At 34.9% G+C, this 26,999-nt stretch overlaps 2 protein-coding genes and 2 long non-coding RNA genes across 9 annotated transcripts; 3 read left to right on the top strand and 1 right to left on the bottom strand.

Annotated features, from left to right (window-relative positions):
• The first annotated feature begins 11,042 nt into the window (after positions 1 to 11,042).
• On the top strand, positions 11,043 to 12,068 carry LOC135130704 (uncharacterized). Its single transcript, XM_064058143.1, has 3 exons — positions 11,043 to 11,260; positions 11,382 to 11,558; positions 11,995 to 12,068. The coding sequence occupies exons 1-3, from the start codon at positions 11,179 to 11,181 to the stop codon at positions 12,054 to 12,056; spliced, it is 321 nt and encodes a 106-aa protein (XP_063914213.1). The 5' UTR covers positions 11,043 to 11,178; the 3' UTR covers positions 12,057 to 12,068.
• A 1,221-nt stretch (positions 12,069 to 13,289) lies between these two features.
• Positions 13,290 to 14,636, top strand: LOC135130497 (uncharacterized). Its single transcript, XR_010280794.1, has 3 exons — positions 13,290 to 13,803; positions 13,851 to 14,464; positions 14,521 to 14,636. It is a non-coding gene; the product is annotated as an uncharacterized LOC135130497 (long non-coding RNA).
• Positions 14,637 to 14,903: 267 nt separating this feature from the next.
• On the top strand, positions 14,904 to 15,871 carry LOC135129952 (uncharacterized). The gene is made up of 2 exons (XM_064057222.1): positions 14,904 to 15,316; positions 15,426 to 15,871. Exons 1-2 carry the CDS (start codon positions 15,313 to 15,315, stop codon positions 15,869 to 15,871), a joined length of 450 nt encoding a protein of 149 aa, XP_063913292.1. The 5' UTR covers positions 14,904 to 15,312.
• Positions 15,872 to 23,398: 7,527 nt separating this feature from the next.
• On the bottom strand, positions 23,399 to 26,016 carry LOC135130517 (uncharacterized). Of its 6 annotated transcripts, none has more exons than XR_010280805.1 (4): positions 24,996 to 26,016; positions 24,506 to 24,937; positions 23,713 to 24,364; positions 23,399 to 23,640 (listed from the first exon to the last, which is right to left on the bottom strand). It is a non-coding gene; the product is annotated as an uncharacterized LOC135130517 (long non-coding RNA). The 6 variants fall into 6 exon arrangements; XR_010280806.1 differs by having other exon boundaries at positions 23,400 to 23,640; positions 24,506 to 24,712; positions 24,773 to 25,007; XR_010280804.1 differs by having other exon boundaries at positions 23,400 to 23,640; positions 24,506 to 24,741; positions 24,793 to 25,007.
• Positions 26,017 to 26,999: the final 983 nt, after the last annotated feature.

Raw genomic sequence — 26,999 nt, 5'->3', positions numbered from 1 at the left:
ACTTTGCCATTTGTGCAATTTTTGGCTTGCTCCTGTGTATCCTGGCTGAGATTTCCACAACTTTAGTAGTTGCTGCTGGCACGCTTATCTTATCAGTGAGTTTTTCGTACCTCTATTAGTTGTTTTTTTTTTTTGTTGTCAGTTAATTACTCACCTCATTTACTTTACCTTTTCCATTCCGAGGTCTACCTAGTTTGTCTCGTTATAAGTCACCATAATAGGCCCTATAGGTGCGAAGAATTGTATCCCTGTTTATCCCTTTAAAATTTGTGTTTCCTTTACCGATTTATTTATATTTCAATCATGCCGGCTTACTGCACAATATGTAGTTCTGGTGTAACGCCATCTACACCCCATCTTAAATGTAGTGTTTGTAATAAATACTACCACATCAAATGTTACACTGAAGATGTGCCTGACGCTTACTCCGATGCATCTTGGGTATGCAAAGCTTGTTCCTTGTCCAACGCTTCGTCAACACCCATCACTCTATCACTATCTGCTATTGAAAACATAATTGAGAAGCAGTTTCTAAAATTTAAGGCTGATATTATGATTGAAATGTCACAAATTATAGATAGTAAACTTGTTTTAGTCAACAACAGAATGTCCGAGATCGAAAACAATATGCATAGATTGCAAACTGAAATTAATGAAATTAGAAAGTCAGCTCCAAACAACGAAGCTACCAATAACATCGATGACGTAGCTCGGGAAATCTGTGATCGAAATGAACGCAGCAAAAATGTTATTTTGTATAACATACCTGAATCCGTTGCTAATTCAGTCGAAGTCAAGGTTATGGACGATCTAAAACAAGTTGTCTCTATTGTTGAGCCTTTGGGTAAGTTTCCAAAACCAAAAAAGATTTTTCGTTTGGGTATTCCCAAACCCAATGCACCACGCCCTTTAAAGATGGTTTTCGAAGATTGTGAAGAAGCCCAATTATATTTGCGTTCGAATAAAACTAACCCCAACAAGAAATTCCACTTTCGAGCGGATCTTACTAGACTTCAAAGAGCTAAAAACTATGCGGTGATTGAAGAAATTAATCTTCGAAAATCACGGGGTGAATCAGATCTGAGGTTAATTTATAACAACAATGTTGCTCAAATCACTCGTGCTAATAAAGGAAGAAGGAGTCAACATTTAAACTAACTTCGTCACCCAATTACCTTAAATATTCTCAGTGCTTTTACCAAAATGTTAGAGGCTTGCGATCTAAATGTGTACAATTTTTTAATTCAGTAGCTGCAAGTGAATATCATTTTATAGCAGTCACCGAGACATGGATCACACCGGATATCTCCAGTAGTGAATTATTTCCAGCTAATTTTGTTATTTATCGGCAGGATCGAAATTTGGATTCTCTTAATGTAACTAGAGGTGGCGGCGTTCTTCTTGCTGTCGATAGCCTCTACAACTCAGTACGTATTGATCTATCTTCTATCACAACCTTGGTTCCAAGCATTGATATTGTTGGTGTTAAAATTACGGGTAAATCAAAATTTTTAATGTTTGTAATTTATATTCCACCTACAATTGCTTTTGATGACTTCTACTTGTTTTTTGAATCCTTCATGAACTTAAATATCATCCAGAACGACAAATTAATAATATTAGGTGACTTCAACACTCCCTGTTTTGTAGATGGCTTAAAAAATCGATCTAGTTCTGTCCTAACTAATTTTAAAGAATTCTTCAATTTGATCCAACTTAATTGTATTTGTAACAGCTACAACAAGTATCTAGACTTAGTGTTCTCCAATATTAATTGTAAAGTAAGTAAAGCAGATTCCCCGTTAGTGGTTGAAGATAAACATCACCCAGCACTGGTTGTGGACTGTTATGTAGATGATCAGTTTAAGCCCAATTTTGCGATGAACACGGAAAAATTAACATATAATTTTAAGAAAGCCAATTATCATTTAATGTACAAGCTCTTTTCAGAGACTGACTGGTCTTTCATAAACTCAATCTGTGATGTCAATCAAGCCTGCACCGGGTTTTATGACTGTATATATAAAGTATTTGAAAAGTCGGTACCAAAGTTTAAAGTTAGGCCTCCATCTCGTAAAAGTTATCCTCCTTGGTTCACTGGTGACATTATTGCCTGCATTCGTAATAAATCGATGGCACATCGTAACTACATAAGATTTAAAACGCCATACTATTATAACATCTTCAAGTCATATCGTTCCCAGCTCAACATTTTAATCGACACAGCATACAAGAATTATATTTCTAATATCGAGAACAGCGTCTCCACAAATCCAAAAAAATTTTGGGCTTTCGTACATGGCAAAAAAGGTCACTCTAAAATTCCAGGCGTAATGGAATACAATGATACCGAGCTTACATCACCGCTATCTATAGTTGAAGGATTTGCGCACTATTTTAACAGTGTTTATACCAACTCTAATCCGCTTACTTCTTCTTCCAATTCTAAAACTAGGTCGTCTGTCTTGGTTAATCTTGAAACCATATCAGAAAAGGATGTTCTTACAGCACTAAAAAGTTCTAAAGACTCTTTTACTATGGGACACGATGGTGTGCCCAGCTTCCTTTTAAAGGACTGTGCTTATGTTTTTATTAAACCTTGTTTATATTTATTTAATTTAATATTAAGGTGTGGTGTCTTTCCTGTTATTTGGAAAAAGGCAATCGTTTGTCCGATATTTAAAAAAGGAAATCAATCGAAAATTGTCAATTACAGACCCATCTCGCTGCTTTGTAATTTTGCTAAAGTATTCGAGTCGATTTTATTTAAACACATTTATGCTTCGACCAAAACCAATTTGTCACCGTTTCAGCACGGGTTCATGGAGAAACGCTCTACAATTTCTAATCTAGCATCTTTTACACAGTATACATCTGAGGCCATTGACAAAAAAAAGCAGGTAGACACCATATATCTTGATTTTCAAAAAGCATTCGATCAAATCGATCACTATTTACTAATCGATAAGCTTGAGCACTTTGGATTCTCTGACAGACTTATCCAACTTTTTACTTCATACATTTTCGACCGTGAACAGTATATTCGATATCGCAATTTTACATCTACTGTTATCAAACCTACTTCAGGTGTTCCCCAAGGATCTAACCTTGGACCACTTTTATTTTTATATTTTATTAATGATATCGTTGATAACATCTCTTGTAAAAAGTTAATGTTTGCAGATGATTTAAAACTTTTTTTCCAAATCAACTCGATACAGGATTGTCTAAATCTACAAATCAATTTAACAGCTGTTGTTAATTGGTGCTCAGTTAATCGACTTTACTTAAATCTTGATAAATGCTCCATCGTAACTTACTCAAGAAAACATGATGATATACTCTTTTCTTACAATATAGATGGTACTTTAATTAAGCGATGTGAGTCTATTAAAGATCTTGGTGTCCTCTTTGATTGTAAGCTTAGTTTTGTCGATCATATAAATGATATGGTTTCCAAATGCTTTCGGACGTATGGATTTATTTACAGAAATTGTCGTGACTTTAAGCGTGTCGACACGTTACAAGCTCTATTTTTCGCACTAGTCAGATCGAGAATTGAATATGGTGCCTTAATTTGGTTTCCAATTTATCAAAACCATATTGATCATATAGAATCGGTTCAACGCTTGTTCTTAAAATTTATGTCTTTTCTTTTGGATGGGGTCTATCCTTGTCGAGGATATGACCACTCGTTATTATTATTAAGATTTAATTTTTTATCATTACATAAAAGACGAATTATTATCGCCATTAAATTTTTGGTTTTTTTAGTTAGAAATCAAGTAGACTGCCCTGAATTGCTTCATTATTTAAATTTTCTTGTACCAAGAATTAGTGCACGCCATAATCATGTATTTTATTGTACTGCTGACAGAACTAACGTTTTAAGAAGATCTCCAGTTAGTATTATGTGTAGTTATTTCAATCAAATTTCACACTTATGCGATATAAATTTCGACTCTATTAACAAAATTGTTAGTTGTGTTAAGCAATCATTATATGGGTAGAATTTTCTTTTCTTTTTAGTTTTACTTTCTTGTTATTGTTAATTTTTAATTTTAATTTTTAGTTTTTCCTGTAATTGGGTGTAACCCCGTTGGAAAATAAAAAATAAAATAAAATAAAATAAAAATAAAATCATATGTAATAAGTAGCTATGTACCCAACAAAAAAATATTTATGTACTTAGTTAGGTACTAATAAAATAAACATCTATTAGTTTTCTCGTAAAAAAATTTAAAAAATATGAAAAACGGCCATATATTCATATGAGATATGAGAATCCATGTATTTCTTTTTTCGTTTTAAACAATTTAGATAAAAAGGAAAGAAAGAAATAAAGGACCAACACGACAAGAAATATCAAGTTCCAGCATTCGTGAAATTCAAATCAGAAATCTATGGTCGTAGCATGACTGTGACCAGTACTTTGTCATTATGATATGCAAACCGCGTGATTTGCATGCTATAAAGTAAATAATTTTATCGTCGGAAATATTTGGTTATTTTAATATTACAATTTATTTTTATATAATTTTACAATGATTAAGAACATTGAATTTATCGTGAAGCAGTAACAGTACGATTCAAAGAAAATTGCAGTAAATATGTGTTTATATTTATTATCACATTAATGGTGAAAAATCAAAAGCTAATTAGCCGTTATATAAATGACGTCTGTATTTTGGATTTTTTTTATGTGTGTGTGTGTTGCTAAAATGCAAACGATCACCACTACAGTGACAGTGATTAAATTTGGTCAAAAGTAGCATGTTTCTCTGAAAACTTTACAGTTGGTGCACAAAGTATTAGCTTTCTTTTATCTCTATTCGAGACGATAGAGACAAATTTCCAAGAAATTCGGTTCATACCCAGCACATCCTGTTTCGGTTCTTTGTGGCGTTTTAAGTGGTCTCTACGTGACAATTTTTGTGAAAAGATTCGCAGAGAACCTCTCGAGGACCACCACATGTTGCTACCCTTGTAACGAACGAGGCATCTGGAAGACATCAAAGATCAAGACGACAAATATTAAAAGTGGTGCTATCGCTATTTGAAGGCGGCTTCAGTAATGTATCGTTTTAACAACCTTTCCCAGTGGGATAGCCACAAACTGCAATAAACGGTCGTACACATCTGGGTTTCTTTACCTGGTAGGGTATCGGTGCCGGAACTCGAAAAATCGTTTTGATAGAAACATTTATAGCATGGGCAATAAACCATCCCAAGAACTTTTGCCCCAAGTGAAGTGTTTCTGCAGGCAAACTTGAAAACAGTAATTTGACGAATTTTCAGTTATTTTCAGACAGTTTGTATTCTCATTAAAATAAAAATATACACACGTGCAGCATTTTATTCAGACTTGAGTAAAAAAAGGCCTTTGTCAACAAAAATAACTTTTTGTGTTTTTTTTTTTTAAATAAATATAAAATAAACAGAAGTACATAACGTTCCCTTCAGTGCATACAGTTAACAAAATTGCTTAATTATTTCAGTTTCACTTGTTAATCTAATTTTTAATAAAATAATAACATGTATTTTTTTCCAATCTCGTGGATTAAACAATTTCGAAGACCAATATGTTATATCTTCACAACAGAATTATTTTCGAATAATTTAAATGAAAACTTTTTATGTGCATATACGAGATGAATTAAATTGTTAGTAGGTCTTATTAATTTACTGAATTATCCCTCCTGGGCACATGTAAACTACAGCGGAAAATCCGTTAATCTTCCCCAACCCATGTTGTAATTTTTATACATATATCTAATATATAAAATTCTCGTATCACAGTGTTTGTAACCGAAGTCCTTCGAAAAGGCTTGACCGATTTTTATGAAATTTCTTGTGTATATTCGATAGGTCTGAGAATAGGTTGTAAACTATTTTTTGTTTATTTTTTGGACAACATTTTTTATTTTTATTTTTTTAAGATTTGGCATCAAAAAATACATAAAACCCTAAATTTTCACCCTTCTACCACCAACCCCCATTTTTTGATCTTCTATATAATAAAATTCAAGTGCTTGTTCCTGTTAGTCTCGCTAACGGCTTGACCGATTTGAATAATGTTTTTTTTTATTTAGTTCGCTATATTACGGGGATGGTTTATAAATAAAAAAAATAGGGAAAACTTGAAACAACAACTAAAAAACTAAAAAATTTGCGAAAGTTTGTAATTAATTTCGCTCTGCGATTCTAACTATTTGCCTGAACACTGTCACTGTTTTCCCCTTTTGTTGTAGATGCTACTTGAGCATTAACTGGTATAATACCAATTGAAGTATTAGCATCATCTAGAAAAACTAGAAACATTTTGATTTGATATTCAAGTAGATACTTCGTATTTCGAGTATGAGCATCTACTCAGTTTTATTCATACCAACCATTGTCAAAAATTTGGTCGAACGTTGTTTCGACAGAGCTTCCTTCCCACCAAAAGTATAATGAAACATATTCACTATTCAGCATTTTCGAGTTGAGTTTTTTCTTCACACAATTTTGTGATGACCTAATCAACATCTACAATCAACACGTATATCACCTTGGATTGAAGCAGTGTAATAAGTACTGTATTGTATTCCCAAAATTATCTGGGAAAATGGAGTGAGTCGTTGCATCAATAAATAAATATTTTGATTAACAATTTGCCAAGCTTACAATAACTTTAAAACGTCTGCAAGATATCAAAATATTCATTTCTGCAATTCTTGAGTGATTTAATAAAATAAATTGACTGATCAATTATTTTTTTTTAGTTACCCTAAAAAAGCAAATCTAAAAAATTGGTCTAAAAAGTTTAGACAGTACTTCCCTCGCTGTCAGAAACGTGACGACTGCATGCCTATTATGATTTTTTTTTCTCATTACATTTTTGTAGCGGGGCATTTAAAAAAAATCTGCGATGACGTCATCAACATTTTTGCAAATACACGTATATCAGTTTGGACAAATGTAGTATAATGCTAAAAATAAAAGTACCTACTGTATTCCCAAATTTTCGGGAAATTGGATTGGCTCGTCTTGAATATTGATTTATGTAGGGTAGATCTTAGTTAGGTTGGTATTGTACGTTGGTACTGTTGACAGTTGGTTGGAAGATTAATAAAGAGACAAGCATGGCGAAAGACGCCGTAACGGATATTAATTAATACCTGGTCCCCTGCAAATCCAACCACCACAATTTATAATCCACCAATTGTAATTAATTTGCTAATCAAGAGTGATATCAAATTCCTACATTGTCCTAATTGTCATCAAGCAGGTTTAAGACAGAAAGTACTTAGTATGTATTTTACCACTAAATTTACGAAAGGTAATAATTTCAGAAACCAATTTCAACATTGTTGTTTGTATGAAAGGTCAACAGAAACGTAAATCGTTGTGATAGATTTTTTTCTTTAGATCTATGAAATTTGTCCCTATCTAAGTAACATTTGAGTTTTAAAGAAAATGAACTAAGAAGACGCAATAACAACGAGCCATTTTAACATAATCACCATCAAGGGTCCCCAAAGTCTTGCCTTCCTAATCACGAGTTTTTTTTCTTTTTTCTTTTTTACGTCATCAGCTGTGTGTCATTTTCGCATTTATTTCTTTTTTTTTGTACGAAATGAATTTTGAAAGCTATACAACTCTCCAAACAAATTTTATTTACATTTACTTACGCGATTATGCGAGATTCGATATTTACTAATTTCACTGGTCTAAAATATGAAACTTTTTTTACTCATTAGAAATGAAAATATAGGTTCGAATATTTCCAAAATACGAACACGTATTACTAGAGGGGTGTCGATTGTCTCGATAACGTGACGCGACTATTGTGGATCAAGAATCCGCTTGTACAACTTAGTAAGGTCCACCAATTCTTTTTCTTGACGATTTTTTGGTGGTAAACTAGTGTTTTCTTGTTTTCTGATTGCCACGTTATTACTCTTACATCCCCTTTAAGCCATGAGAATCCGATAATAATAAAAAAAAATTATATTTTTATTTATTTATTTATTTGACTATACTTTGTAAGATTTTTAAATTAATAAAAATAATTATCCAAAGAATTTGATATCATTCTTGATTAGCAAATTAATTACATTTCGTTGCCATCTTAGAGCGCTGGTAATTAGGACAGAGCGAGTATATCAAAATCATATTCAAAACTATAATTGATCATATAATATGTGTGTATGCACTCTGCATTACACGAATTTGTTATTACTATACCCGACCATATAAGAGAAAAAGAGATAGCTTTATTTTTGGGAAGTTATAAGTAACGAATTAAATAATTCAATATTTTTATGTACTGTACCGTAAACAACTTTTTCTCAACGGTCACACTGCCTACGACTCTCAGTTTGTTTTAGGGGGCGGGTCGTAGGTCGGTCGCAACTCGCAATATTTTCAGTAACTATAGTCGATTTTATGTGATGTGACAAGGAGTCTGGTTAGAGGGCGCCAGGTAGTTAGATTACATGAAATATAGTGGCTATAAGTACACTAAAATCAACTCACTGAACTAACAACTGCCATTTTAGTTTCAAATAAGTGATAAATATTTTCAAAAACAGAACTATTTCTGATATAAATAAGAATGGACTCAATGAATTTAAATAAAATAAATGATAATAATTTCTAATTAGTAGAAAGATCTGACCTTGGTTATTTCTCCAGAGGTGGTGGCGCTTGTTCGGGGGTGTCTGAGTGAAAATTGGAGCAGGGCGATCGAGCAGCGTGCGGAAAAAAAAATAACATAGGCTCCAAATGGCTCAGAACTGTCAGAATTGGGAACCTCCAAAAATCACAGTCATGCAAAGCATAAAAATGGTGCCGTTAAAGTAGCGCTTGAACTCGACAAAAGTGTGGATCGGCATCTACTCCAGTAACTCCAAAAAACCCTAAAATTCGTGGTCAATTTAGCGAGACGAAAAAGAAAATTAAATACTACCTCGTGTAGTGAGGACTTTGTCCGCAAATGAAACGTTGGGCTCCTTTCTGCCGGAACCCGAGAACGTTCTGCCGCAGCAACGATCAACTCGCTTCTGCCGTTGAAAAAAGTACGAAAAAGTGTCCGTCGACGACGACAAAAACGAAACGGATAAAGAGCCGATAGTGAGGATTATAATAACACGCTATGTTTCTTCGATCATATACCAGATTACTACTAAATTAATTAACTTAAACACTACAGAATCTGGTCTATGCTTAATAAAGCATACCAGGTAGACTCTACTATGGAGAATAAATTGAATCGCAACGAAGATGACAACCCTCGAAACGTTGTATCAGACACAGAAGGTAATCTAGAAACTAAGAAAAACATTGATAAAAAGAATGAATATTCAAAAAACAAGGAGCTACAGACAAACACGCAACCTAAAAACGTATTGGTAAATAATGTCAAAAAACCTAATACGGAAAACTCAAAAAGTCGTGTTACTGGTACAGCTAAAGTAAGCGATGGTGGTTTTAAAGCGGCTAATAGAAGGGGCTGGCTTTATGTAGGCAGGGTACGAGGAAGAGGCTAGAGATGGGCAAAATCGTTCCACGCGTGGAGCGCTACAACCGCTACCGCTACAAGAAAATAGCGCTCCAAGTAACTAGTTACTTTGGAACGTATTCATCACGAGTGGCGTATGAGTAGGACGTTTCCACTTGTCCGCTTGGAACTTGGAACAAATATTCCAATCTCAAGTACCAATATGTAGCGAACGGACATTCTGGACACAATAAACAATTAGGACGGGCACTCCACTTTCATTTTAATAAAGAAAATAATAAAATAAACAAAACTACAGTTATTTTTATAGTCTTGTTTTCGCAACTTTCTGTGTTAATTCCCAATCTTCTACTAGACTGAGATTTTACAAATTTTTTCGGTTCCTATTGAAATACATATATTCAATTAAAACTTATTTATAAACTATTTTATACCTAAGCTTTTATATCTTTTCTGATAATGAGTCATTTATATCGACCGTCGCATTCTTATAAAAAATTATCGAAGATGCAGCGTCTTTGATGCCGCCCTCAAACAAAATACAACACTTGCTGATTTTGCCGATTGCTTTATGATAAAACCGCTTTGCTTTTTATTTTATCTGTTTATTTATATTGTTAAACCTTTACTTTTTTACTAATTTCCGTCCCGTAGCTCCCGTCTAAATATCGTTTCAAGTTCCAAGTGGAACGCAGAGTGGAACGTGTTACTTTTGTCGCGAGGAGCGTTGCAGTCCGCTACTCGATGGTAGCGCTACAATGGAACGGTTCCTACAGTAACGACCCATCTCAAAGTAACTAGTTACTTTGGAACGTATTCATCACGAGTAGCGTATGAGTACGACGCTTCCACTTGTCCGCTTCATTTCAACTTGGAACAAATATTCCAATCTCAAGTACCAATATGTAGCGAACGGACATTCTGGACACAATAAATATTGACAACAACAATTAGGACGGGCACTCTACTTTCATTTTAATAAAAAAAAAAATAATAATAAAATAAACAAAACTACAAATATTTTTAGTCTTGTTTTCGGAACTTTCTGTGTAATTCCCAATCTTGGAAGCTTTTCTACTGGACTGAGATTTTACAATTTTTTTCGGTTGCTATTGAAATACATGTCTTCAATTAAAATTTATTTATAAACTATTTTATACCTAAGCTTTTATAGTTATCTTTTCTGATAATGAGTCATTTATATCGACTGTCGCATTCTTACAAAAAATTACCGTCCTCAAACAAAATGCAACACTTGGTGATTTTGCCGATTGCTTTATGATAAAACCGCTTTGCTTTTTATTTTATCTGTTTATTTATATTGTTAAACTTTACTTTTGATCTGCGTTGCATACATTTTGTTTTTCTTTTTTTTTTTTTCATAAATATTACTCCTATAAAATAAATACCTACTTATAAACGTTTCCTGATATCTTTTTTGTGTTGATAAACACACAATTATTTTAATGACAGAAAGATTATTCTCTTTTTTTTCAGTTCCCAAGCGCTCACTATTTGTGTTTCTTGTAACGTTCCGGACAAACGTGTTTTATGATTTCGTTCCTTGAATTTCCGTCCCGTAACTCCCGTACAAATATCGTTTCAAGTTCCAAGTGGAACGCAGAGTGGAACGTGTTACTTTTGTCGCGAGGAGCGCTACAGTCCGCTACTCGATGGTAGCGCTACAGTGGAACGGTTCCTACAGTAACGACCCATCTCTTCAAGAGGAGCGGTTGTGGCTGCTCCGTCAGGAAGGTTTGTAACTTTTTGTTTGTATTTTTTTTATAATTTTCTCTTTATAAATTCTTGTAATTTTCATTTTATTTCTTTAAGGTTGTTAGCGATGATTAATGGTGTTTTTGTATTATGATTATAGGTTTCGATGAGGTGGAAATAGAATTCTTTTTCGGGGCCTCCTCCGAAGATGAAGACGGGGAGGCACAGGGCACGTTTACGCCCGAACGTATCCAGGAGATTTATCGGGAGGCGCGACGTCTCCATTTTGCAAGGGGGCGCCGCGCCCGCGGTGGTCGCCGGCGCTCAGCAGCACCTCGTAAGTATCCTCTTTTTGTGAGTGCGGTTGGTTAAATACTTTTCGACTTTTGACATTAATTTATTCAAGTCATGGTTGGTAGTCCTTTTGTTAATATTCGAGTTCAATTACGCAATTTCAGTAAAGCACACGTCCGTCGTTCTTTTTACTTTGAAGAGTGATTAAAATAAACTATTTCGAACAAAATTCTGTACCGTCATTTTAGAAATAATATTTGTGAGTTGTTGGATAATAATTTTTGTTTTTTTTTTATCGTTCTGTAAATTTTTTGAGTGATCGAACATTTGCACTTTATGTGGAAGTTTTAAGCAATAACTGTAAATGTAAATTACGTTCTGAAAAATTTTGAAGTTTGTTGTGCTTTGTTCTCTTAGTTCTGTAACTTAATTGATTTCTTAATAACCTTGTTAACTGATTATTTTTCTTTTTGTTTCAGAGGCGACCCAGCCATCGGCCCCCGTAACTGGCCAACAGGACGCGAAACTGGCACCTGAGTAGGCTAGTTAGTTATATATTTTTTGTTTTGAAAAGAAATAAAATTTCTGCTTTAATTTTACTTTTGTGTCTTTGTTCACTCTTCTTTTTTTTGTGATTTGGAAACGTACAATTTTTCTGTAAAAGGTATGGTGTTTACAAAATCTTTTGTTGGGTACGACCTCTTAATGTGAGGGATCGCATTGCGAATCTGCACCTTGCGAGCTTTCGTACAGGTCACGGTGTATAATAAGTTAGGTGTTACGACGAAGCGTATTCACCGTGCATCGACTTGACGCCGGTTTAGTCACGATGAGCGGTCGAGAGAGACAGACAGCGGCGGCCTGTAACCTCTCACTTAGATCTGTTTAGCAGCGTTTGGCGGGCTTTTTCCCTCTCTAGGTGTGACAGATTTTGCTAGGTTTTCTATGCGATTTCTTACTTGTTTTTTGATTTATCAATAAAAATGGGTAAAAAATGTGTTGTGCCTAATTGTTCTAGCGAATACAATAGTAATCCCGAAAAAGTGTCGGTGTTTCGGGTACCTAAAGACAGATTACTGGAATGGCACTTTTATTGCAGTAGTGAACTGCTGCTTTTGAACAACACTTTGCACTAAAAAATACTGGTCGTCGCTATAGTAATAGTAGGCATTTTATGTTGAATTTTATTTTTACTTAAAACAATAACTTCCTTTTTATCGGTTATGTGTTATGTTTAACATTCAAGGAACAGCATTTATGTTTATTTTCAGAGGGTTTTTGAATGCGATATGTATTTTTTCTTTATTCCACATAAACTATATTTATTGCAGAGATTTTTCGGCACAATTCGACAAGCAGGTTGTGCCAATGGACATCCCTTATCTACAACTCTTTGCAGCTATACCGAATGTTATCGGTTTATAAATTATTAAAACCTCCGAAATTTGGTAATTGCACACAGATGCAGGAAAATAGTATGCAAATCATTCGTTATCATTTAATTACTCCAAAAATATTTTTGAAACAAATACCAGAATGCGGGAAAAATCATGTTGAGAAAATAAAAAGGAAAATTAATAGATATTTACGATATGTGTATCGTAATGTGGAATTTTACGATACGCGATGGAAAAATTGTCCAACGAGCCGAAGGCGAGTTGGATAATCCATCAAGGATCGTAAAGAAATATTACGATACAAATATTGTACAACGTTTTATCTACTTTCAATAATTTTCATAAAAATTAACACAGATGTTTTTGTAATTTTTTAAATTGTGTTTATGGAGAAAAAATAAGGCGGCTAAATTAGTAACCGTAGTTACTGATTTGTTTACGTTTTTCACAAGCGTTCAGTGAAAGCAATTTATGTGCAAAAATTAGTGATTCAGAGGATAATTTGCCTTCCGATATTGAAGTGGCTACTCAATCTGTCATCGATACGTTAGTTCCTGGTAAATCTAAAGAACGTTACGAGATAGCGTACAAATATTTTGATGAATGAATGGAAGTTAAGAAAATTGGTGACGTTTCTGAACAAGGTGATGCATTCCTATTTTGCTGAACAAGCAGAGAAGTTAAAACCATCCTCCTTATGGTGCCGATATTCCATGTTGCGAACCCTGGTGTTGATTACGAAGAATGTTGATATTTCTGAATATCATCAGGTTGTGGCTTTCTTCTCGGAAATCAGAAGGTTCCCGACCCAGAAAATCGTTTATTTGTTCCAAAGAAGAGATAAATCAATTTCTTAAGAAAATGAATGATAAGGATTTCTTATTTTTGAAGGTAAATTGCAACTCATATTGATAAAAAACAATCTCAAATTTATATAGTTTCAGGTTGTTTTGATAGTCGGAGTGTTTGGTGCTTGTCGACACGAGGAGATCACAAATTTTACGACACGAGACGTTAGAGCCGAAAAAGAATTTAGATACAGATTCACCGATTAACAAAATAGACGAACAACTATTTGAAGATGTCACTACAACTAAAATTGTTGACATCATTTATTACTTAGCTGGATTTGTCGCAAAAAATTGTACAATACTTCAAAATGTAATATTTGCCGTGAACAGTTAAATATATAACAAAGAGGATCCATGTTCTAGTACATCTGAATTTACTAGTACAAAATCCAGGGGGTGGTTAAACCATCCAGATTTGTTAATGTTTAATATGTTCCGATGGTGGAAGGGATACTTATGAAATATATCTATTTTGTGGATGTATTCGATGCAACAATTGAAGAGCTATTCGTAACAAAAATTTTTATGACTATTTACTTTCCTTTTTCTTGTGAAGAGCATAGAATGGAAATATTTTCAAAGGCAATATATTTTTACACAATTATGCAAATTAAACAATTTTATAAACAGGAACAAGAGAAAACAACCAAGGCATGTGCAGAAAAAAGAAAAGAGTCTCGATTACAGACTACGTAATAATGGTAAATTTTTATTTCTCAAACAGTAAAGCAGATATTGGTTAATGGATATTTTTTAGTTGTCTTGTGAAACGAACAGAAGTGAGTGAAACTAATATAATATGTGAAGACGAAAAGAACTATCTTTAACAACGAGTTTACATTCATCTTTTTAAATAAATTATTATTTTAAAAATGTTTAAAGTTTTTATTTTAATACAACGGATAATTCATTTTGATGATTTTTGGACCTAAATGGCTTTAATTCCGACAAATACTTCTGCCGTCTCTTTCCCGTCAGTGCGATTAAATGATGGCCGCCCTCTTCTGTTTCTCTCACTCCAAATCTGTGACTAGTTGGGGACACGTTTCACGCGCTCGTCGGAACACCTAACTTATTATACACCGTGGTACAGGTGCAGTGTGGTAACTTCTGAGTGCTAGCTTGTGATGCGTGTTAAATTGAAGTGAAATTTCTAGGTGTTAACAGCTGTTTTGATGACACTCTTTGTGATAATTATGTTGCGATTCTTTTGTGCATATGACGACACGTTGTCTCCCGATAATCGAAACAGTTTTTATATACTCAAACTCAAGGTTTCTATTTAAGAATAATTTGGATTTATACGCGCAATTGACAAGTTTTTTCCACTAAAATTAAACTCTACGTGGGGTATCTGGTATTTCTTGAGCCAATAGGGTTTAGCGTCGGTTAACCCTTCTACCAATTAGGCGTTTATTGAAGCGAGAGAACACTTTTCGGTGATAATAAGAATTTTGGATAATTCGTAAAGACGTTCGTATCTGTTCATAGTTGCTAGAGTGAACGCGGCCCGTAATTTTCAAGTAAAAGATTGATAGTAAAATTTCCAATGGGTAAGTAAAATTAGTGACTTTACTTGATATTAAAATTATTCTTTGGCGATTATGTGTCCGTCTGTTTGTATTCCGAAATTTTATTGTTATGAGTAAATTTGATTTCTAGGTGATCCGCGACGATCTTTTAACGGATTTTCCGCGCTAGGTTCGGACGAAGAACTTGACGTTTTTGGCGATAGCGAACCGTTTTACCAATTGGCGGCGCAACTTCGCGCTGCTGCGATGGTGAACGATCACGCAGATTCGACGACCAGTGGGCCCTCGACATCGCGACCCCCTGCTGAACAACCGGTGATAGCCGATGGTCAGCAAGCCCCAATAGCGAGACCAGTGATCACGGCGCCAGCGATGCCCTTGCCGAACTTTCAAGCGACATTTGGTCCACCGCCACCTGTTACAGTGCTATATCCGCCGCGATTTGAAGTGATTTCCGGACAATTTCTGGGAATTCCTCCGATCTGCACGTCGATTGTTTTCTGCCCCGAGTTGAATTGTCGCGTGGGGGTGATTGGTTATGGGGGACGTTTGCTAATTTATATTTCCTACCAGTAGAGTATGTTCTGTTTACATAATAAAATTTGGAAAATGTGTCTCTGCATTTTTACTGGTAGTTTGCTCGTAATTGGTTGCGAATTCAAAGGGCCGTTACAAAATTAGCTCGTTAGAGCTCGAAATGTGGGAGTGATAAAAACTTTTTTTACATGAAAATTTTGATTATAAAAAAATGAGAAAAAATTTTGACGAAAGAGTGTAACACAAAATGTTTCTAAGAGTTAATATAAGCAACGTATTTTAAAAAATTTTGGTAGGTATGAACTGGTTTTTACTTTTTTATTCTCAATTTGCGTTTTACTCCGCTTGCACTAGATAAACGATTACTTTTTATGAACTCACTTTTCTGGAAATATTAACCGTAATTTTAATTTGGCATAAATAAACTGGTTTTAGATTTAAAATATTGTACAAACTCCGACCCTCCATAAAATAAAACATAAAAATGCCTCGATTTTACAAAAAGTATTCCCAAAGTTACGGACTTGTGATTTTCTAAACTTAAAATGGAATTTCTGTGACTGATAGAAAATCTCGACAATTTGCTTTTCTGTCTCGTTCAACACCTGTTTACAACTTTATTTTAATTTATTCTTACGAAAATGGTCCGTTTAATGTGATTTAAACCAAAATATTCAGCGCAATAGTCCGAGATGAGTTCGGCGAAACTCTGTTAAAATTAGTCGCGCGGCGAACGAGCTTACGCGGAAATAAGCGCGTTGACACGACACGGAGGGTCGATAAGATGCCCACGACAGTTATCGCGGTGAAATTACCACTGAATTTATTTTTCTTAGCCGTCATTTCGCAAGAGTTAAAGCTACATTAATTCTACCGTATTTTCTAGGGTGTCTTACTTTGGATTTTTCTGATTTTTATGATTTTTATGCGATTTTTACAATTTTTCAAAAAAAATTTTTTTTTGTTAATTCATTATTACAACTTCCCTTTTTTGCAATTTAGCGAATAATCCTACCGACTGCGCCATTTTGTCGTGCCCAAATAGTTTTGACCGCGGCCGAGCTTTTGGACACTAACAAAATTATTTATTTGGGTGTAGGCCCATTTCCTTGGAAATGGAAGAGCTAAACTGCATGTAGGGGAAGAGGTAATAATTAAACATATATAACATTTTTATACGTATATTAAAAGAAAGCATTATAAGCATGTCAAAAGAATAATCGAGTAAATGTGTAAATAATCAACAGAAAAATAAACAGAAAATAAATTCACACACATAACACGAAAAAAAACAAAACAACATGCAAAACTATCTTCTAAAGCGCTACGCAATTATATTCCACTAATAAAACTCTTAAAATCTATGAACATAACCCACATTTTTAATTAATAAACTTAATCCTAGAAAAAATCAGCATGCAAAAAGACTAAAAATTAATTCGGTAAATCCTTAATTAAGTGCAATACCTTCTAAACAATATTAATATTACGACCATGATAAATAACCAAAAAAAAAAAAAACTACTAACTACTAAATGGAATAATTACTTAATTATTTAAATAAATGGCGATTGGGCATTTATATATTAATTAAATCATAAAAACAACTAAAATAATAATAAAACCAATAATTCAGTGGATTCGAAGAAATCTCCACTGATTATAAGAACAACTAAAATAACGGGTTAAAATCATGCACTTAAATCTACGACAGCTTATGAATATAAACATGTAAAAAGAGAGATAAATAAGTCTTTACATACATCGATTAGCTAAATATGCCGAGCACAACAATTGTTCACGAGAAAAATTGATGGTTACAGGACAGTTAGATATATGTAAAAATAAACAGTCATAATTTATACATGCAGTTAAACATTGGGAAATTAGTAGATATCATAAATGCGCTAAAATACAGTGAGACGATAAAAATAAAATATAATGTGAGGTTTCCAAATACTATAGCAAAATAATCAGAGAACGGAGTCATATTTAAACTGCAAAAATTCAATATAAAATAATTGTTCGGTCCAGGCAGGTAAACCGAAGGAGAAGGGGTGCAACAGACTCCACCCTCTCACCCACCACCACCACTTGTAAATATGTACATTTAAATAGTAGTAGATTCGAATAAACCATCAAGCAAAAAGGTCGTGTCTCACTGAAACTATATTTATAGTTTCAACAACATCATTTTGGTCATCCATTGTGACCCCATCATTTTTTGGTCATCCATTGTGACCAACATTTGTGGTCACCCATTTGTGATCGCTGGTCCTTCGAGCAAATACAAAAACCTTCCGTTAGGTCACCCACTTATGACCTAACATTTGGTACTACGAACCGAATCGTCACAATTTCCGTCAGGTCATCCACTTATGACCAAACAATTGGTCCTTCGAGCCGGATACAAAAACCTTCCGTTAGGTCACCCACTTATGACCTAACATTTGGTACTACGAGCCGGATCGTCACAATTTCCGTCAGGTCACCCATTTATGACCTATCATTTGGTCCTTCGAGCCGGATCGTCACAATTTCCGTCAGGTCACCCAATTATGACCTAACATTTGGTCCTTCGAGCCGGATCGTCATCCAGTGTTACGTAATCGAAGTGTCGAAGTAAAGTGGCTCAGCATCAAGTCAGACAAGTGTGATCTGAGCTGTATTCCGCGGACAACGAGATCCAGGACACACACAAGCGAGGGTACAAGGACGTAAAGGTAGGAATCTATATCTATCAACTTTGTACTGCATTTCCTCATACGCAATAAAAAACATGACTAACGAAACAAACGACGCGTTAAAAACATTAGTAACTAAACGGGGAATAATCAAGGGTTCGGTTACTAGAATTAAAACATTCGTGGATAAATTTAGAGTAGGCGATGATATGTATCAATTAAAAACTAGGCTACCGAATCTCCAAAATGCATTCAAGGAATTTGATGCCATACAGCGGGATATCGAATTATTAAAGTGCGATACCGAGGAACAAACATGCGAGCGCGATGAATTCGAAAATCGGTATTATGATTTAGAAGCAAGGATCCTAAAGTTAATCGAGTCGCGTGTTACAGAACCTATTCCTTCAACGTCTAATACTAATAACGACAATAATCAGGCGCGTTTAAATCCAGTTAAACTGCCGTCATTAGAATTACCCATATTTTCGGGATCATATTTAGAGTGGACAGCATTTTCAGACATTTTCAAATCATTAATCCATGACAGTAGATTATATAGTGATGTTGAAAAGCTGCATTATTTGAAATCGTGCCTAAAGGGCGACGCACATAAAACAATCGAGGCCATTAAAGTATCAGAGGCAAATTACAAATCAGCATGGGACCTGTTAGAAAAAAGGTTCAACAACAAGCGTTTGATTGTCCAAGAACATGTTTTGGCAATCATTAATTCTCCAAATTTAGTCAAAAATTCAGCCGTGGCCATGCGTAAATTATTGGACGACATATTGACGAATATTGCGGAATTAAAAAATGTAGGTATACAAGTTCAACAATGGGACGCGCTAATTGTACCACTTATCACATTAAAATTTGATTTTGTTACAAAGAGGGATTGGGAGTGTACATTGGATACCAATGTTCCAACATTAGAGGAATTAATTACATTTTTGACAAAGAAAACCACATTATTAGAATCGTTAACTGCTGGAGAATCTCAGTCTCATGCAAAACATTCAGTGCATTCAAATTTAAAGAATAATTTCAGATCGTCTAATCATTCTAATAAAGCACCTGTTACGTGTAATGCTACCTTCATTAAGGAAGGACATCAAATTGAATGTTTTTTATGTAAAATAAAGCTAATAAAAAGACTGGAGAATGTACACCTGATGAATACACACGAGCCACTAATGCAATTGTTAAATTATTACAAGGGGTAGAATTTGCCGATGAAATTAAAAACCTCAGCGTTAATAAATCAATTAACAACAACAGCAAACTAAGGAGACTCAATCCTTTTATTGATACGAATGGTATCATACGCGTAGGAGGGCGTTTACGTAATGCTAACTTAAGCTACGATCAAAAACACCCTATGGTATTACCGAAACATCACATAACAAATCTCATTATTAAAGAAATACATGTCGCTCAATTACATGCTGGTCCAACAGCGACCCTTTCATCGGTACGCCTTAGGTTCTGGCCATTAGCAGGTAGAAACCAGGTAAGACAAGTAATCCATAAATGCCTTAATTGCGCTCGGGTAAAACCTATGGAATTTAATCCGATAATGGGAGAACTACCATCAGTTCGGGTAGTTCCAGAGCGACCGTTCGGTAACACGGGAATCGATTTTGCAGGACCTATGCTTATTAAAGATGGTAAAACACGAAATAAGCGAACAGTTAAATCATATATAGCACTTTTTATCTGCTTGTCAACAAAGGCTATTCATCTGGAATTAGTCGGCGATCTAACGGCATCAGCTTTCTTGAGTGCATTGAAGAGATTCATTGCTCGATGAGGTATTGTTAAAAATATTTATTCGGATAATGCGACTAATTTTGTAGGAGCCAGGAATGAACTTAAAGATATTTTTAAACATACTAATTTTGCACTAATTGAACAGCATCTTAGTAAAAGGGAGATCAATTGGCATTTTATACCGGCCAGGGCTCCGCATTTTGGCGGTATTTGGGAAGCGGGGATAAAATCCGTGAAGTACCACTTGAAACGCGTAGTAGGGGAGACTAGGTTGACGTACGAGGAAATGTATACTTTGTTGACGGGTATAGAGGCTTGCTTGAATTCGCGGCCTTTGTGTCCTCTTAGCGAAGACCCTAACGACGAAGAGGTGCTAACCCCGGGTCACTTTTTAATTGGAGCACCGTTAACTGCAATTCCTGAACCAGAAGTTACACACCTACGCGTAAATCGCCTGTCACGGTGGCAGCACACCGAACAGATTCGTCAACATTTCTGGAACCGGTGGTCCCGCGATTATTTACACCATTTGCAGCAGCGGACCAAGTGGCAGCTACAGGGAACAACGGCAGCAAGACCAGGGATGCTAGTGGTTCTCAAGGAGCCAACTCCACCCTTGACCTGGCGGCGCGGCCGCATCGTGGAGCTACACCCAGGGGCTGACGGACACATCAGAGTGGTATCCGTACGAACTGGAGATGTGATTGTGAGGCGAGCGTTACGAACATTATGCTTGTTGCCGTCCGAGTGATCAAACGTTTAACATTAGAGACACTTTCACGGTTGTTTTTTATCTTGTTCCATTCATTTTAATATCATTTCAAGATTAACATTTATTATAATTAGCATGTTACTAAGCTAGGAAATTAATTACATATTCACATGTTCATACAGTAATTAATTTAAGTAGATTGATCCTGCGGTTCAATGCGGGCCGGGATGTTCGGTCCAGGCAGGTAGACCGAAGGAGAAGGGGTGCAACAGACTCCACCCTCTCACCCACCACCACCACTTGTAAATATGTACATTTAAATAGTAGTAGATTCGAATAAACCATCAAGCAAAAAGGTCGTGTCTCACTGAAACTATATTTATAGTTTCAACAACATCATTTTGGTCATCCATTGTGGCCCCATCATTTTTTGGTCATCCATTGTGACCAACATTTGTGGTCACCCATTTGTGATCGCTGGTCCTTCGAGCAAATACAAAAACCTTCCGTTAGGTCACCCACTTATGACCTAACATTTGGTACTACGAACCGAATCGTCACAATTTCCGTCAGGTCATCCACTTATGACCAAACAATAATCGACAGCAAGAAAATTAGAGTAAAAGGTTTCAATTCGGGAACTTCCCAAAAATGCACATAAAATATTCATGTCGCAAGCAAAGAATTAAATCGGCAATTTTGAAGAGATTTTGGAATAATTATAAAAGCAAACGGTAAAAATCAGAAAAATCCTCTCCAAAAACGCACATAAAATATTTATGTCGCAAGCAAAAGAGTTAAATCGGCAATTTACAGAAACATTGGAATAATTATCATAAAAGCGAACGGTAATTTATCGAAAAATAACCAATAACCCAATAATCAAGAACCGACGCAAGGCTAAACGTGCCACCTGCAAACGGGAACATATGGAAGCACTAAAGATTACTTTCGGTGCCGGCGCTAACTGTTCACACCCAACGTAACGAAGAAAACGCATAAATTAAACGCTACACATGTACGATTCGAACTCAAGAACACATGACGAAAAAACGGAAAGCAAGATAAATTATATAAGAATGACTAAAAGCATGGCCGACTTCATTGATATACACTAACGTGTATATACGGCCGTTTCAATTTTTTAAAAATTTGTTCCCGCGTAGTAATCCATGGGTACATAAGCATACGCCACCCACGGCAATGTCTTGAACTAAACTGTCACTACTGTCAGAAATTTTCTTTGGCAATTTTCAAATCCAAAATAATTTTGGGCATGAATTATTATGGTTGTTAATAAAACTAGGTCTTTATAATATGGGAAGAAAGTGTATGATTTGTGGTAATACACAGAATCCACTTTTTGGAATTCCTGCGGAAGTAGATCTTAGAAACAAATGGTTTGAATCACTTTCAAAATTTTGTGGTATTTCATAAAACAAGTTCCTCAAAAAATATTTTATTCGAATTATTTTAGATCTGACCAAGATAAACGATCATACTGTTGTGTGTTCCAAACATTTTGCAACAGAATGTATTGTTAGAAGCGCAAAAAGTACTCGTCTCAATAAACAAGCGGTTCCGTTTATATTCGTATGTACATAAAAATCTACCTACCTCACATAATCTATAAATCTTTGTCATCATTCCAGAATCCTACTGATCCTGACATTTCTAGTACCCAACCAACAAATCCTTTTTTAGAAGACACTCATTCAACTTCCGTTTCCTCATTCCAAATTGCTAATAAGGAAACTAATGTTTCCACATGTGATGATTTAAGTGCAAAGGATAAACAAGAACTTAAAGATCTCAGGTACCACAACAAAGTTTTAAAGCAACAATTGAGTAGAATGAAACGAAGGAATTCTGAATGTTTATCAAAAATGAGAGAGTTAGAAGAAAAAGTAAAAAATTTGGATGCTTTAAAATTAACCAAAATTATAGAAGACGCAAACAACGCAGATGAAAAGTCAATATTTCTTTTGGACTTGATAAAAAATCACTATAAAAAAATACTTAGGTGGTCAGAAATGTCTCTTCGTCTGTGTACTGTCTGGAGATTTTGTTCGCCTAAAGGTTACAGATTTTGCCACAATAACTTACTAAAACTGCCTTCAAAATCGACTATATCCAGATTCCTTGGAGACTTTCATGGTCAAAATAAGCTGATCCAAGAGCGATTGTGTGCAGAAATTGGTCAATTAAAAAAGTCAGTTGAAAGGATCTGCTCCTTAATAATGGACGACATGTCCATAAAAGAAAAAGTTCATTACTGTAGGGCAGAAGATCGAATTTATGGCTTAGAGACAACAAGTTCTACTCGTGTTGGAACTAAGCCAAAAGTAGCCAACAAGATGCTTTGTTTTGTGGTGCAGGGATTGAGTACTAGATATACAATACCAGCAGGGTATTTTTTCCACTCGTCGTTAACAACTCAGGAATTATATTTATTAACAAAAAACATTTTACAACTTCTGACAAACTGCGGCTACATTGTGATTAGATTTGTTACAGACAATATTTCAACAAATGTCGCCCTCTTTAAAAAATTTGGAAACGGATCACTGAAAAATTCCATTAATCATCCCATTCTGGAACATATTCCACTATTTTTGAGTTTCGATTTCTGCCATGCTCTAAAAAATGCACGAAATTTGTTTTTAGACCATGATATGTATTCTTCTCAAGGCAAAATTTCATCATGTTACCTCAAATTATTGTATGATTTGCAGAAGGGAATGCCAGTAAAGCCTGTCAGATATTTAACAAAGAAGCATCTATTTCCATCAAACTTTGAAAAAATGAATGTCCTAAGAGCAATCCAAGTTTTTTCACCTACTGTAACATCTTCTTTAAAATTTCTAAAAGCTGCAGGGGACGATCGCTTTGTAGACGCTGATGCCTCTATATTCTATATGGAAAACATGTACCATTTTTTTCAGGTGCATAATGTTTCAAGCAGAGATCACTATCTTCGTTCACTAGATAGCAGTATTGCACCATATGTGCATATTTCAGATGAACGTCTTGACTGGTTAAATGTCACATTTCCAAAGTATATTGACCATATCCAGAAGACTTCTGTAGATGTTGGATTTAAAGGTCTTACTAAGGAAACAGCTCATGCGTTACAATTCACGGCAAAAAGCACATACCTCTGTGTAAATTTTTTGCTAAGCCAGGTTGGCTTCTATTATGTTGTAACGCGATCCTTCAGCTCAGACGCTGTAGAGGCCATGTTTTCACATGTAAGACTGAAAGGTGGTTCTAATGATGCCACAGATGCCAGAGCTGCAGATTATGCATTAAGGCAAATTCTTCGTTGTGGGATTGTTAAAGCTTCCCATTCCTCAAACACTGCTGAAAATGTTAACTATATTAGTCCTGCAAATATTTTAAATTTACAAGAAAACAGAGAGAGCTTTACTAAGCACACAGAACAACTCATATTTCCAATTGAAGTACGAAGAAATATTCACAATCTTAAGAAGTGCATCATACCTGATAATAATATTTTCTCAGCATCAGTAGCTTTCTTGGCAGGATACATAATAAAAAAATTAGAAAATTTATTTCATTGTGATGAATGTTTAACACCTCTATTATGTACTAGCATTCCAGGTCCTTTACTACAACTGATTGCCATTCAAAACCGAGGAGGTTTAGTCTATCCCAAAGATATCTTTGTTGGTATTATTCAGCAGATAGCTGAAAGCATCCAGCAAATGTTGCCATTTCTACAACATGATAATCCTGGTAAATACATACTTGAAGAACTGTATCCACACCTTGTGCAAAATCCCATTTTTGTCTGTGCAAATCACAGGGATTCTGTGTGCAAATATATAATCAAAACGACTGTAAAGCCAGTTCTCAGCAATCTTTGCTTGGAGACCACAGATTCTGTCAAGAGATTTGCATTAAATTTTAAACCTAAAAGTCGAAAAGTATTGAAATTGTAACTTTACGTTAATATTATTGTTTTACTTACTGTGTTTTGTGATAAAATAAAAAAAAACCTTATTATCTGAACCAAACTGCTTTTTTTTATGCTTCGAGTAAAATTTGTTGTCAATGTCAGTTTCAATTCCACAATTAATTTGACAGAAATAGCACGAGATCTGTCGTTTGAGGGCGCCACAATATGCACTAGGAGGCGGAACATTTTTTCTAATGGAAAATCAAAAATTGAAACGGCCGTATATACACGTTAGTGTATATTAATGAAGTCGGCCATGCTAAAAGGTAGACTTACACAGCTGCAGCATTGAGAATTTTTCTATCTTCCTCTCGGGCTCAGCAAATTCTTCTAAGTTCGGATTTCTTCAAAATTCAGCAAAATTAATAAAAATTTCGACGAACGATTCGGCAGAGCCTTCGGCCACAACTGGAAACTTCTACTTAAACCGTTTTCGGCGCTACTGCTTATATAGGGATTTTTACTCATTATTCTTGTCTCCCGTGACTTTAGTGGACTATATTTCTTCATGATTAGTGTATTACTCGGTACTGGATTTTAGGTTTTATTTCGTTGTGTTATAGGGTTTAGCTTTTAATTATGGTTCCGCGACTGACGTTTTTTATTGGTTAGTGTGTCGTATATTTTCGGGTTTTTTCAACTTGCGTCATGCTTTTCATGTCGTCATCGCTACATGTGGTTAGCTTGTTGTAGCTATTTTTAAAGAGGGCGTTTTTTTTTTGAGGTTGTTTATGTGTCTGGGTTTCGTTTGCAGCTGTTTTAGTTTGGATACAATTTTAGATGAAAGTAATTGCGATTGGCGATGTTTCTGGCGTATTATTTTGTACAAGTTATTTGCAATGTCTGGCAAGCGCAATGTTATTCGCAATTTGCGAATACGCGAATTTTGTTCCTGCATTTGGGGATTGATAGTTGATTTTGTTTATCTATTTGAATGGTACTATATGCAGATTAGAACATGCGTGTTAATTAATTAAGATTTGTAAATTTTCTAGTTATGTTTTGAGGGTTTGTTATTAGTCTTTTTAGTTACAATTTTCTCGTGAACGAATTTAGTGACGGCTCGTCACACCTCAAATATGGCCAGAAAACATAATGGTTGAGAGATACAGATTTTTTCTAAAATACTACAAAAAAAAACGGCATTTTCTAATAAAAATAAACTACTAAATATTAATATTCAATCCCTTCAACAAAAAACAGACTTGTTAAACTATGAAATGATGCAACACAATATTGACATAGCCATTGTTACTGAACATTGGTTTAGTATATACCAACAAAATGACAGCCCTAAAGTTCTCTGGGCACAAAGTTAGCACCCATTTTTGTAGATGTCGTTATATTCATGGTGGTGTGCTAATTTTAATAAAGGACAATTTAAGAGCAACTGAAATCACACAAATAACAGAAATATCTGAAGAAAAAAACGCGGAACTAACCGCCATCAGAATTGATTCTAACAAATTTGTAATATTAGCCGCCTACAGATCACAATCTGGAAACTTAAATGTTTTTCCAAAGGCACTAAACGATGCTTTAGACATAATTAGTGAATTATATTCATATGACAATATCTAAGTATATAGCGGGGGATTTTAATGTCGATTTTTTAAAGGACAGTTCCGAAAAAAGAACTCTTGCAGAATTACTGGAAACATTTGGACTGCAACCCCAATTCAGCGAACCTTATAGAGTTACAAAAACAACAGCAACTTGTATCGACAATATATTTGGTAAAGAAAATAAAGACTACACTTGTACAACCTTGAATTGGTTCATGTCGGATCACCAGCAACAGCTTATGGTTGTTGAGAATAACATTCAAGAAACTAAAAGTAAGAAACAAAGAATAAAAGTTAGGAATATACGAAAAGAGAATATTTACCGTTTCAAGTCCTATCTGTCTAAGCTAGATTGGAGTCATCTCTTATCTCAAAAACATTTAATAAATGCTGGCATTCGCAAGAATTAATGGATATGAAAAAAAACTTGGAAGCATTACATGTAATCGTT

This window comes from Zophobas morio, unplaced genomic scaffold (genome assembly GCF_036711695.1).
Source record: "Zophobas morio isolate AGI-343-1 ecotype UQ-CSIRO unplaced genomic scaffold, CSIRO_AGI_Zmor_V1 ptg000017l, whole genome shotgun sequence".
In the NCBI taxonomy this organism is placed as follows: Eukaryota; Metazoa; Arthropoda; class Insecta; order Coleoptera; family Tenebrionidae; genus Zophobas; species Zophobas morio.
Note: the sequence above shows the minus strand (reverse complement) of the source record. Positions and strands in the feature narration are given on the sequence as shown.

Coding starts and splice junctions, on each gene's coding strand:
- LOC135130704 (XM_064058143.1), top strand. CDS start 11,179: ATGGTAGCGCTACAGTGGAACGGTTCCTACAGTAACGACCCATCTCTT. Junction 11,261..11,381: donor GTGGCTGCTCCGTCAGGAAG/GTTTGTAACTTT, acceptor TTATGATTATAG/GTTTCGATGAGGTGGAAATA. Junction 11,559..11,994: donor CCGGCGCTCAGCAGCACCTC/GTAAGTATCCTC, acceptor TTTTTGTTTCAG/AGGCGACCCAGCCATCGGCC.